The 13680-nt window shown below is 39.5% G+C and overlaps 1 protein-coding gene across 5 annotated transcripts in view; it reads left to right on the top strand.

Annotated features, from left to right (window-relative positions):
* Positions 1–13680, top strand: part of SRGAP1 (SLIT-ROBO Rho GTPase activating protein 1) — a 483812-nt gene that overhangs the window by 348099 nt on the left and 122033 nt on the right. For 3 of the 5 annotated variants that reach the window (XM_029615376.1, XM_029615375.1, XM_029615378.1), the window contains exons 9-11: positions 1707–1904; positions 2020–2110; positions 12665–12692. In XM_029615376.1, coding sequence (XP_029471236.1) covers positions 1707–1904; positions 2020–2110; positions 12665–12692 — 317 coding nt within the window. The remainder of the gene's footprint in view (positions 1–1706; positions 1905–2019; positions 2111–12664; positions 12693–13680) is intronic. The other 2 variants (XM_029615377.1, XM_029615379.1) reach the window with 1 other exon arrangement.

Consider the following 13680-nt stretch of genomic DNA (forward strand, 5'->3'; position numbering starts at 1 on the left):
CCCGCCTGTTGGCCCCGCTGCCTTGAGCGCCCGGCCGGACGTCCAAGTTTCCCAGTACATACATGAATATGCCACACTGTGGATTCTCTGGTGTACAGTTTGACTGGCAGCACATAAAAATTATTTAACAGTACATACATGGATCTGCAACACTGTATTCTCAAGTTTGTATTCTCAACCCAGCTATGAGTTCTTATTTCAGCATCTACTACAGCCTTATTCTAGACACAGGAGGAAGGCTCCATATAGGCGTCCGTAGAGGCATCCGTAGAAGCGTCCATTTCTCCGCTGGACCCCGGAGCCTCAGGATGCCTAGCGGACGCCCATCTCTCCGGTGCCTGTAGAGGCATTCATGTCTGGAGCCTCAGAGACTTACAGTTTAACCCTAGCCTGACGCGGCTCCCATCTAACGCCAGGGACAGGGTAGGCGGTAAATATTCAGGTTAATGACACGGTAAATAAGCTGGTTAACAGGGCAATAATTTGGGCGCACGTTACTGTATCTGAGGGAATAGCTAATTCTATCATTAACATGTCATATACATGCAGTGGGCGGAAAGGGATATGCGTCCTTTTCGGCAAGCGGTAAGGACGTGTAAAAGCCGATACTGAATCGCGGGTACGCCTTACGCGTCCAAAACGTGCGTCCAAAGCAGGTTAAAAACTGGGTAACCACGGCCGTGCTTTACTGTATCGGTCCGACTGTGAGCTGTGGCTGTTCTTTCTTTCTTTCTCTTATTCTGTTTTGCCCCATCCTTTTTTTTCTAGCAAGTAATTCCTGGTTCTCCTTTTTGTTGTCTGGTTACTTTCTGCCTCAGACTTCATCCAGTTGCATCTTATCCTTACCATTATTTCTTCCCTTAGTTTTTTAAGATTTCAGGTCATAGAAGTGTCATAAACTTAAATTCCTATTTTTTGCATCCTGATGTTTGTTCACTGGACCTCATCTCAGCCCTACCCTTGTCACACACTCCTTCTCCTTCACATGTTCTCTGTATTAAATATAGTCTAACATTATATATTCTTATTCTGTTTGTTTACTGTCCTCAGCTTTAATGTTGATGTACAACAATCAAAATCTAGTTGTAGATCTATACATGTATGCACAAATTTGCAAATACCCGAGTCAGTGGGCAGTTTTGCTCTCTTATCCAAGATATAAGTGATATTTTTTTGTTTTCCACAGAAAAGCAGGCTCTTGTTCTGTTTAGACTTCCTGTCCAACACAAAATAGTTTCTTAGTAAGCAACTATAAAGTGGTTTTCTTAGCTGTCAATGATACATTAAGCAGCCAGAAGTGTTACGATTGTAGCATCATTAAATATAGCACAATCAAGCAGAGAGAGAGACTATACACATAGGCATTCAGAAAGAAAGACATGTCAAAAATAAAATTTTGCTGCTAACCAAATGTCTTCTAGGATGGGAAACACTGGAGGCTGATAACTGTTCATTTTCAGCTTAAAACTGTGATATTTATGTATCATAGTTCCTCCTATTCTTTGACTGTGGTTAAAACTTTCAAATAAAGATAAATCAAGCTTTTGACATTTTCAGTTTTTACTTCATGAAACCTCACTGTTCACTGTGGGAAGTATTAATGTTATCTACCAGAAAATGCCGAAGTCACGCAAAAGATTTATTGTGGTCATTGCTTTCAAAAGAAGGAAAGAAAAAGTAAATGCTGTTCCTTCCGTTATCCCCAGATAAAGAAAACAACCGAGGCTACGCTGCAAACTATCCAAGATATGGTCACTATCGAGGACTATGATGTTTCTGAATGTTTCCAGCACAGTCGCTCCACGGAGTCTGTGAAATCCACAGTTTCTGAGACATACTTGAGTAAACCCAGTATTGCTAAAAGAAGAGCCAACCAGCAAGAGACAGAGCAGTTTTATTTCATGGTGTGTTGATTGCTCTCCCCAGTTCTTAAACCTAAACTAAACGTTTCACAAGAAATAGAGAAAAGCTTCTTGAGTTTAAGGGAAACAAAATAACAATTCATCCTTGTCTCCTTAGAAATTCAGAGAATATCTGGAAGGAAGCAATCTCATCACAAAGCTTCAAGCAAAGCATGACCTACTGCAACGGACACTTGGAGAAGGTAAAGGTATATGACAAAGTGAATCTCTTTTTTTTTTTCAGTTCTGGCAGTTTCTTCCAGCTCAGTCAGAATTAGGATTGGGATTCTGGTGCAATAAGACTTCATTTACCATTATCTGGAAAATGTTCTCCTATTTTGAGCCCGATTTTATAACAGTGTTTAGGGTTGATGTCTGCATGTACTTTACTTTAAAGGATTAAATGGGGGAAGTCGTACTGTATAAAATTATAGTAAAATAAATGGTGGTGCAGCAGACATAAACGAATGTCATACTCCAAAATTCAGAAGTAAGCTCTTAAACAAGATATAAAGTATTTCCAATATCCAAAGTGGTTTATTCAATCCTTGAAAGATTAATAATGGTGTACTTTACTTTAGCCATAATTTTCAGAGCAGACTTAATCATGTGTTCACTTTGAAAATTAACGGCTTCATGCAAATCCTTGTACCGCATACACCCACACATTTCTGCCTGCAAGAGAGCAGGGGTAAATGTTTTCACGTACATTTATGCACATACAGTACTTTCAATTTTGTGCACAAAAGTTTGCCCTAATTCTACCCCCAAGAACTCCTGGTTCTCCTTTTTGTTGTGTGATTACTTTCTGCCTCAGAAATTGTGAAATTGCTTCCACTCACAACCCTGGGATAATTTTCAAAAGGCCTATATATGCATTAAAACAGCATTTTGCATGTGTATATGATTTTGAAAATTCACTCCTTTAGGTATATTCCCTCATCCTCCACCAATGTGCCTAGTCTGCTCATTGCAGCAATATCCCTGGGCTGGGAGCTATGCACCAGGTCCCCTTCCAAAATCCTGCAATCATAGAACCTGAATCCCTAGTGAGGTGATCAAATTTGCGGATGACACAAAATTATGCAGAGTAGTTAATTCTCAAGCGGATTGTGATGAATTGCAAGAGGACCTTATGAGACTGGAAGATTGGGCTTTCAAATGGCAGATGAAATTTAACATGGACAAGTGCAAAGTGATGCAAATAGGGAAATATAACCCTTGCTGTAGTTACACAATGTTAGGTTCTATCTTAGGAGTTACCACCCAGGAAAGAGATCTAGGTGTCATAGTGGATAATACATTAAAATCATCAGCTCAGTGTGCTATGGCAATCAAAAAAAGCAAACAATGTTAGGAATTATTAGGAAAGGAATGGCAAATAAAAGGATGGATGTCATAATGCCTTTGTATCGCTCCATGGTGAGATGGCATCTTGAATACTTTGAGCAATTCTGGTCACCACATCTCAAAAAAGATATATTTACACTGGAGAAAGTGCAGAGAAGGGTGACCAAAATGATAAGGGGTATGGAACGGCTGCCTTATGAGGAAAGCTAAAGAAGTTAGAACTGTTCAATTTGGAGAAGAGATGACTGAGGGGGGGATATGATAGAGGTCTACAAAATCATGAAAGGACTTAAACAAGTTAATGTAAATCGGTTATTTACTCTCTCAGATAATAGAAGGACAAGGGGGCATGCCATAAAGTTAGCAAATAGCTAATTTAAACAAATTGAAGAAAATTATTTTTCACTCAGTGCATAGTTAAGCTATGGAATTCATTGCCAGAGGATGTGGTTACAGCAGTTAGTGTAACTGGGTTTAAAAAAGGTTTGTATAAGTTCCTAGAGGGAAAAATTCATAAACTGCTATTAATTAATAAGCAATAGTAGCTTGTGATTTATTTAATGTTTGGTACTTGCCAGGTACTTTTGACTTGGCTTGGCCACTGTTAGAAACAGGATACTGGGCTTGATGGACCCTTGGTCTGACCTAGTATGGTACATTTTATGTTCTTTTGTTAAATAGTTGCCCAAATCAAGGATCAGCATGTGGTGGTCCAGTCTCTTTCAATGGGCTGTGAGCAGCAGTCAACCTAGAGGCACTCTTACTTTGCTTTTAAGAGTTAAAATGTCAAATTTGTATCCTTTTCACAGTTGGCTGACTGATTTGGCCTACTGCTCTCCCACTGGTGTAGCTGGGTCCATTTTCAGTCCTCTGTTAGTGCTATGCATAATGATTTAGCTTTGTTGTCCAAATGGCCACAGATTGTTTCTTTACTGATCTGTTTATCTGAGTGGGGGCCATTCTACTTCTAATATTTGAAGAATGCTAGACTTGCCCACTGCATTGGTTTAAATAAGACTTCGGAACACAAGTTGTGTCTAGCTGATGATTTTCCTTGGGATCAATTTTGGAGTAAATCATTCAGAGCTTCTCTTTCTTTCCATTTAATTCAATCAATGTTCTTTTTAATGCATTGAGCAGTTTGGCCCCCCTGGGACTCTGCATAAGCTGGACTTTCTTCCTTGCATGTTTGCTGGTCTTGCTGCTCAACTAATGCCATGCTTTTTCATATGCTGTATTATTTGACAAATCTTTTTTGGCAACAGGTGTGGGGAAAAAAATCTCAGCCATGTTGAACCTTACTCATCTTTTATCTTATTATATTGTTATGAGATCGCTTACTTTACAGCTTAGGTTGTCAACTTTGCAAGGAAAGTTACTGGACTTCCTGCTCTCTATTGTCATTAAAATGGTACTTACTAATTGGAAGAATGATCTTGGTTTTAATATTCACGTTTGTTGGTATACTGTTGGTATAATGTTTATTTATTTTATAAATCTGAAAAAGTTGAGGTGGCTTGTTGAGTTTCTGGTTGGGTAGCTATGTGAAGGTCAGTGGACCATTATTTCTATCTTTAATTATTTATTTTTGTCATAACATCAATGTGCTCTTTGGTTGCTGCTGTTTTTTCTTTCTTGATACTTTACTTCATTTCTTAGTACGAGTCAGTTTTTTCATTTGTATTTGTCATAGGTTTTTGTACGCCGCTGATTATGTTCTTGTTTTTACTGTTGCATGGACCACGGTTGATGTTCTTGTATTATTGTTCTGGTTTGAAACTAATAAAAAGATTCAAATTGAAAAAAAATGTATTTCTATAGATGCCCTTTCTGGCAATTCCAGTGGTATCTTGCTCCACCTGTGCTGCCACAGCAACAACCTCTGGCTCGGGGATGGCAGTGTGAGAGTTGTCAGCCAAAAGCAATACCACAGACCCAACCTAAATCTGGGCCCAGTTTTTGACCAGCCTCAAAGTCCAGAACTCAGCCCCTCCAGTGGGGAGGGGGGGGGGGGAGAATTTGCTTCTATTCGGAGGAGTGGCACAGAATCACCAAAGTCTGATGGATACTCAAGATTATGGAATCTGGTTACCGCTTGCATTTTTCCCAGCTTCCTACACTTCCCCATTGTTCAGCCTTCAATCCGGATACATTTCTTCGCAGTTCTGCCTAGAGGTGGAATTGATTCTCAAACAGTGGGCATAGAACCTGTCCCGCCCGGCCAACATGGCCAGGATTTATACTCCCACTATTTCCTCATCCCCCAAGAAATCCAGAGGATGAGACCCATCCTAGATTTTGCAGAGTCTTAATAAGAGCTTATTACAGGAGAAATTCAAAATTAACTCCCTACACACCATCTTGCCTTTCATCGAGGTGGGAGATTGGATATGTACTCTGGATCTAAAGGACACATATGCTAGCATACCAATTCATTTTATTTATTTATTTATTTATTTTTTAAAACTTTTCTATGCCGTCGCTAAGTTATATACCATCGCAACGGTTTACAAATAGGCACATAGACTAAGGTAAGTAAATGTAGGATATCGTACATTCTAACAGGTGCCAATAAAGTTTGGTTACAATTTCATAAACAAAATCATTATTTGAGTAATGTTGGTCAAGTCCAGGTATATTATTGAGTTACTATCTCTTTGAGATATTACTTCTTAAATGTAGGATTGAGTAAATTCATTCTCATCTGCATTACCCTGTATTTTCATTCTCTACCCTCCACACTCTTTAGTGAAGGCTTTTTTAAAGAGCCATGTTTTTAAATTTTTCTTAAAAGTTTTGAGATTATTCTGTAATCTGAGTTCAGGGGGCATCGTGTCCCATAGTATGGGCCCAGCCAATGATAAAGCCCTTTCTCTCACTTGGGTTAATTTTGCTGACTTTACTGAAGGGATTGTTAGTAGTGCTTTGTTTGCTGAGCGGAGGTTTCTTTGTGGAACGTGTACTCGTAAGGCTGTGTTTAGCCAGTCTGCTTCTTTATCATATATTAGTTTGTGTATGGTGCATAAGGCTTTGTATTTTATCCTGTATTCGATGGGTAACCAATGTAAGTCTGCTAGAATTTCGGTTATATGGTCCCTCCTCTTTTTTCCCGTTAGTATTCTGGCTGCAGTATTTTGAAGTATCTGGAGTGGTCTTATCGATGTGCTTGGGAGTCCTAGTAAGAGTGCGTTGCAGTAGTCAGTGCTAGAAAAGATAAGTGTTTGCAATACTGTTCTGAAGTGGGCAGGTGTGAGTAATGGTTTCAATCTTCTGAGGACCATAAGTTTTGCGTAGCCTTCTCTTACTTTTATAGATATGTGTTGCTTCAGGTTGATTTCTGGGTCCATTATTACTCCCAGATTCCTTACTTTTTCGGCTAGCTCAATTTTTTGGTTATTTCTTAGGGTTATCGGTGTTTGAATTATTTTAGTATGTTTTCTCTCAAGGTGAAGGAATTCAGTTTTGTCAATGTTGATTACCAGTTCCATCTGGTTTAGTAGTTGTTTAATTATGTCTAGATACATGTTAGCTAGACTTAATGTTTTTTCAATTGTGTCATCTATTGGTAGAATTAATTGAATGTCGTCTGCGTAAATGTAATGTATTAATCCTAGGCCTGCCAGCAGATGACATAAGGGTAGCATATATATGTTAAAGAGGGTAGCAGACAGCGCTGAACCCTGTGGTACTCCTGTTTCAAGTTTAAATTTTTCTGATAATGTGTTTTTTATCTGGACTTGAAAGAACCTGTTGTTTAGGTAGGATCTGAACCAGTTTATTGTTTTGTCACATAATCCAATTTCTTCAAGTCTTTTTAGCAGTATTTTGTGGTTTACTGTATCAAAGGCTGCAGATAAGTCGAGCATTATAAGGATGTAATGTTTACTGTTATCAAAACCTCTTAGTGTGTTGTCTGTTAGTGAGAGAAGTAATGTCTCAGTGCTGTAGTATTTTTGGAAGCCGTGTTGTGAAGGGTACAGTATGTTATTATTGTCTAGGTGTTCAGCTAGCTGTTTCTGTACTGTTTTCTCTATTAATTTAGCTAATAATGGGAGGTTTGAGACTGGGCGGTAGTTATTGAGGATTAATGGGTTACTGTTTTTCTTTTTGATGATTGGCTTAATGATTGCCCCTTTTAGTGTATCTGGCATTAATCCTTCAGTTAGGGATAGGTTTATGATATTAGTTAGTGTTGGGGTTATTACATTGGTAATCTTTTTTATCTCAGTTGTTGGTATTGTATCGATTTTGTGTGGAGCAGGGTTTAAATTTTTTATCATTGATTCAACTTCTTGTTCTGATATTTCTATAAATGAGGACCATATGTTAATATCTCTTTTTTGCATTACGATTGCTTGTTTGCTGTTTTTTGGGAGTTTGTTTCTTAGGTTTAATATTTTGTCACTAAAAAATTTAGCTAATTCATTGCATTTTGATTCAGGAAGACTTTGAGGTGATTCTTGTTTGTCATTTGTGAGATTCGTTACTATGGAGAATAAGGTTCTTGGGTTATTGGCAAACTTTTCTATTTTATTGGAATAGTATTCTTTTTTAGTATTAAGGATCAGTTGTTTGTAGAAAGCTAGAAGTTTCCTGAATTTGGTTAGGTTTTCAGTTGTTTTGTGTTTTCTCCAGTTTTTTTCAAATTTTCTGAGCTTTCTTTTTGCATCTTTTATTTTTGCATTATGCCAGTGGTTATTTTGTTTTGTTTCTTTGATAGTTATTGTTTTGATGGGGTTTATTTCATCGGCTATTTTTTTAGGTGACTCTAACCAGAGTTCCGTAGTTGAGTTACAATCATTAAGTGTTATGTCTTTTAGTTCTTCTTCTAATTTGTCCTTTAGTTCATCATTGTTATAGGGTGGTCGATATTTAAATTCTATGGGATTATGAGTTTGTATGGCACTATCTGTGTTTTATGGTGGAATCGCTTCACTACTAGTACAAAGTGCTCCCTTGTGGGTCTTTACCAAATGCCTAGCAGTTATTGCAGCATATCTCATCAAGATATTTGTCTGATATCAAGGCATTTGTGTTTTCTCTTACCTGAACAACTGACTAGTAATAGGAACTTCCCAGAGTAAACAATCCAACTTCTTTAATCACTGGGTTTCATCGTAAATTTAGAGAAATTGAACCTGATTCCATCCCAGAAAATCAAATTCATTGGGGCATGGATAGACTTTCTAGAAGAGAGAATGTTTCCAGTGATATATCAAGTGTGCTGCCTCAGATCCCTGGCTCATCGATTGATAAGATTGCTCAGACGACAGTCAGAGAAGTGTTCATTGTCCTGGAACACATAACTCTTCTCTGAATGCGTATCCTGCAGTGGGGCCTCTGTACACAATGAAACCAGTTATCTCAACCCTTGTCGATCCTGGTAAATGTCTTGCAGGAAATTTTAATGGTTTTGATTAATCGCCTTTTTTACATACAAATCAAAGCAAGAGCTTCACTAGTGCCTGGACCTAAATGTTATAGAGAGGGTAAACCCCTTTGTTTGCTTCCCCATCAAGTCACATTAGCAACAGATGCATCCAACAAGGGATAGGGCATGCATTGGGTCCTTTCCGAACCTAGGGAACCTGGCCATCGGCAGAATGGCTGTTTCAAATTATTCTGTTACATCTTTGAGCAATCGGACATACCTTGAGAGTTTTCTCGCATCTCCGGGGAAAGAGAATTCTCATCCAAACTAATAACCAAATGGCCATGTTTTACATCAGCAAACAAGGGGATTATAGGATAATGGAACCTGTCAGGAGGCTGTAAGGATTTGGGAATGAGCTTGCAATCACCAAGCCTTCTTGCAAGTGACCTACCTTCCGGGGATTTCAAACACAATGATGGATGATATCAGCATGATATTTTGTCTTTCACGAGTGGTCCCTACACGAATCTGTAATGGACAGACTTTTCAGTCTTTGGGGACATCCATTGATTAACATATTGGATTCGGAGGGAAACAAAAAAGTGGAAAGATTTTGCTCTGTTCTTCCAAGCAAACTCAGATCTCCTCTAGATGCTTTTCTGCTCAGTTAGAATGCAGATCTTATGCATTCTTTTCCACTAGTTCCTCTTATAGCCAGGACAGTGCAGAAAGTATTGAAAGACTGGGCTCACTTGAAATGTATTGCTTCAGCATGGTTAAGAAAAGAATGGTTCTTGTTCTTTGTCCACTTGTCTGTCAGCCCCCTGATCCCTCTAGGAGCTGATCCAACCTTACTGTAACATCTTAACATCCTTTCTCTTAAATTGACAGCATAGATGAGTGCTTGCTGATTAACTCCTTATTCCTGCCCAAGAAAGTTGAATAGATTTTGGTATCCACCAGGAAGCCCTCAACCAGAAGCGCTTATAACTTTAAATAGAAATGGTTTTCATCCTGGTGTCAACAGGGGTTCCTGGACCCATTCACATGTGACCCATGAGAGTTGCTTCAGTACCTATTTTCTCTTTCCTCCTTGAATCTCAGTACCTCTTCAGTCAAGGTGCATCTCAGTGCCATAGCAGCCCTTCATGTTTGAGAGAAAACAGGTATCCACTCATTTTTTAGTGTCAAAGTTTATGAAAGGCTTATGGTATATGAAACCTCTGGTAGGTAAACCTGTAGTCAAACCTATAGTATTATAATCGTCAAAAAAACATAAAAAAGAGTATTTCTTTATTTAGCCAAACCTATAGTGCCATGGGATCTTAATGTGGTGCCATCCTTTGAACTGTTAGTCTGCTTATTTGAAGTTTCTCACAAGGAAAGTATTATTCCTTGTTGCAGTCACATCAGCAAGGGAGTCAGTGAGCTTCAGGCATTAGTGCAATTCTTCCACAATAGGGTGGTGCTCCGCACCCATCCTAAGTTTCTACCAAAAATGGTGTCAGCTTTTCCTATAAATCAATCTATCGTGTTACCCATGTTTTTTCCAAGGCCAAATACATACAAAGGGGGGAAAGGCCCTTCATTCATTTAAGTGTAAAAGAGTCTTGGCTTACTACAGAAAGAGAACTCAGTTACATGGTTAGGCTTGGTAATTGTTCATCTCTTACAATCCTCACCAGTTGGCATATTAGTTGCCAAGCACATTCTTCCAACTGCCTAGCAGACTGTGTTGCGTATTGTTATGTTCTGGCTAGCCTCCAGATCACAGACTCTGATAAGACTTATCAAGTGAGAGCCATGGCTTCCTCAGTGGCTCATCTATGAACCATGCCTATCGAGGACATCTGCATGCTACAGCTTGGTCGTCAGGTCACATCTTCATGTCCTTTTACTGTCTGGACAGTCTATCAAGAAGTGACAATAAATATGGACAAGCAGTTTTGCGCAGCCTATTCACTCAGTAGTCTACTCTCCTTGGTGGGCGATCTGGGTTGCTTTTTCATTAAATGCTCTGCTACAACCCTCAGCTTGGAACTCCCCACATGTCATGGCTAATCCAGTCATGCTTGTCATTGGAGAAAGCAAGATTGCTTACTATAAAGAATGTTCTCCGTAGACTGCAGGATGAAATAACCATGCATAATATCCTCCCACCTCCCTAGAGAGTTGACTACCTTGCTAAAGCTTAGCTCTAAAATCGATTGAGTTGCTCAGAAGGCTGCACCCACATGGGAACTCCTGCATGTGCTTAGTAGAACAAAAGCACTGGGGCGGATTTTAAGAGCCCTGCTCGCGTAAATCCGGGCGGATTTACGCGAGCAGGGCCCTGCACGCCGGTGTGCCTATGTTCAATAGGCCAACCGGCGCGCGCAGAGCCCCGGGACTCGCGTAAGTCCCGGGGTTTTCCGAGGGGGCGTGTCGGGGGCGTGTTGAGGGCGGGGCCAAGCGGCACGCCGTTTTCGGGGCAGGACGTGGCGTTTCGGGGGCGGGCCCGGGGGCATGGCCGCGCCCTCCGGAACCGCCCCGGGTTGCGTCTAGGCGCGCCAGCGGCCCGCTGGCGCGCGGGGATTTACTTCTCCCTCTGGGAGGCGTAAATCCCCCAACAAAGGTAGGGGGGGGTTTAGACAGGGCCGGGGGGGTGGGTTAGGTAGAGGAAGGGAGGGGAAGGTGAGGGGAGGGCGTTAGCAAATTCCCTCCGAGGCCGGCTGCGCGGCTCGGCGCGCGCCGGCTACACGAAATCAGTAGCCTTGCCCGCGCCGATCCAGGATTTTAGCGGATACGCGCGGCTACGTGCGTATCTACTAAAATCCTGCGTACTTTTGTTTGCGCCTGGAGCGCCAACAAAAGTACGCCAACGCGCCGTTTTTGAAAATCTACCCCACTATGAGCTAAGAAAGAAGGGTCTGTTGGCTGCCATCAAATGATGTCACACACCTTTCATGGCTAATTCATCCTGCTGTCTACGGAGAACACCGTTTATGGGAAGCAAACTTGCTTTTCCCAGTATTGGAACTTACTAGCATTTTCTGAATTTGAATGTAGTCTTTGTGCTTTGTCTGCAGTCGGAGGTGCTCTTATTTCACTACTCGGGGTTTGTTTTCTTTTTTTGGTTCTGTACCCCCTTCTTTAGCAGTGGTGCCTCGGCTTTATATTTTGATTGCTGCCTATTCCTGGACTTGACCACCAAAGTTGCTAGAGTAGCTGGCGTTCTCTCAGATGCAACTGGTTTTTTAATCCATTCATACTTTAGAAAACAGATTTTTAATAGTGTGCAGAATAAGATGGAACACACTATTAAACAGGATTTATCAGACTTATAGTCATGAATAAAGTGATTTTATTTTTTTGCTCCCAGGTTAAGGACAATCAGTTTCTTTAAAAACAAAATGACTTCTTTTATTCAAAATTTCAATAAAAACTAGTTCACTTTTTCCATGGTTTATGTCAACCAACCCAAAAATGAGGCAAGAGGTTTATCTCTAGAGAAGAAATCTCAAGCATTATTGCAGAAACAGCTTGGATATTATGTTCTTCAAAACTAGGAGTGATGTATCTGAATAACAAATACTTATTGCTTCATTATGATGATGCAAGACTTTTTTGGGATCAGAAGTTGCTGCAACTGGAATATAATGGAGACATCAGATAACCCACTGCACTGAGTTAGGTTTGCTAGGTTAAAATCTATTTGAGAATTATTGCTCAGGGTTTAAATTTGGATCTGCCAGTGTAGCTTGTTATATTTTTGTATTCTTTAATGCATTTTATTTACAGTGGCATCTTGGCTCTGCAAACTGAAAATGAGTATATGTCTTTACTTTGGTTTTGTGAATCTTTAATGATACGAGGTTATTATTTATAAATTTATTGGATTCCCTAATTGTAAATGACATAGGAATATGAAAAATAAAAATAAAATTAAAATTAAAGGTATTTTGAGAACAGATTGCAAAAGTAGTGACATGTCTACATATACGAAACATTTCTTTCTTCTATGATTAAATCTTACCTTTTTCTCTACTTTTAATTCTAGGTCACAGAGCTGAATACATGACCACAAGGTGGGAAAGATATTTGTATCAATTTTGTTTTGAAAATAAATCAATATGCAATTTTATGTAAAACAAGTGAGCAGCAGAACCAATGATAGTCTTCAAAGGTAAATTTGTTGCCTGGCTGATTTTGCCACCTATTTAAACCACAGCTATTGCTGGTTTTAATGCATAGCATCATAAAACAATGGTGTAGCATCTTTGTTTAAAGGAGTACTTCGGCATAGACAAATAAGAAGCCAAAGCCTTGGAAATGCATCCAAAAATGTGCATATGCTAAAATATTGCGTGGATGTTGGTATGGCCCTGATTAGCTTGCAATGGGTATAACAACATCTGTTGGGTTGCACTCTCTTGAGGCTATACTAATGATAATTGTTGCTACATCAACCCATTGTCTTCTGCTCCTACATTAAATGCCCACTAAGGTAGGATAAAATACAGTGGCTTCAAGGCTCTTGGGAGGTTACAGGGACTTGTTGTTCTCTTCCCCCTTCCCCCCCCCCCTCCCCCATTTCACATAAATGCCTCCTGATGTTTGACATAGCAAGGATATATGCATAATTTTACAAAATCTACCATCCCTGGTGGGCTTTCACACATAGCTATAGAGATGCATACTCTTCTCGTGGGAAAACAGCCTTCTAATTAAAACTTTTTTTTTTTTTTGTAATTTGTGCTCTAGTTCAATCATGCTATGATTCCATCTGCTCTTTTAATTCTTCAGGCACTAGAATAAGAAAGAAAATAACTTTTTATATGAGTTTTCTCATCCAGGTGTACATAGCACCGATCCGATATGGTTATTTACTATGAAGGTCGGTATATAAAAACTATTAAATAAAATAAATAAATATTTCAGCAAAGCATTTCTTTCCACTTATCCAGCTTTAGAGGTGGTTGTGTTGTGTTTATTAGAAAGCAGTAGGAAACATTAGTTTGTTTCTCTTTTCAAACATTCTCTTTTTTTTTTTATTATTATTGCTATTTTAATAAG

Source organism: Rhinatrema bivittatum, chromosome 9, assembly GCF_901001135.1.
Source record: "Rhinatrema bivittatum chromosome 9, aRhiBiv1.1, whole genome shotgun sequence".
In the NCBI taxonomy this organism is placed as follows: Eukaryota; Metazoa; Chordata; class Amphibia; order Gymnophiona; family Rhinatrematidae; genus Rhinatrema; species Rhinatrema bivittatum.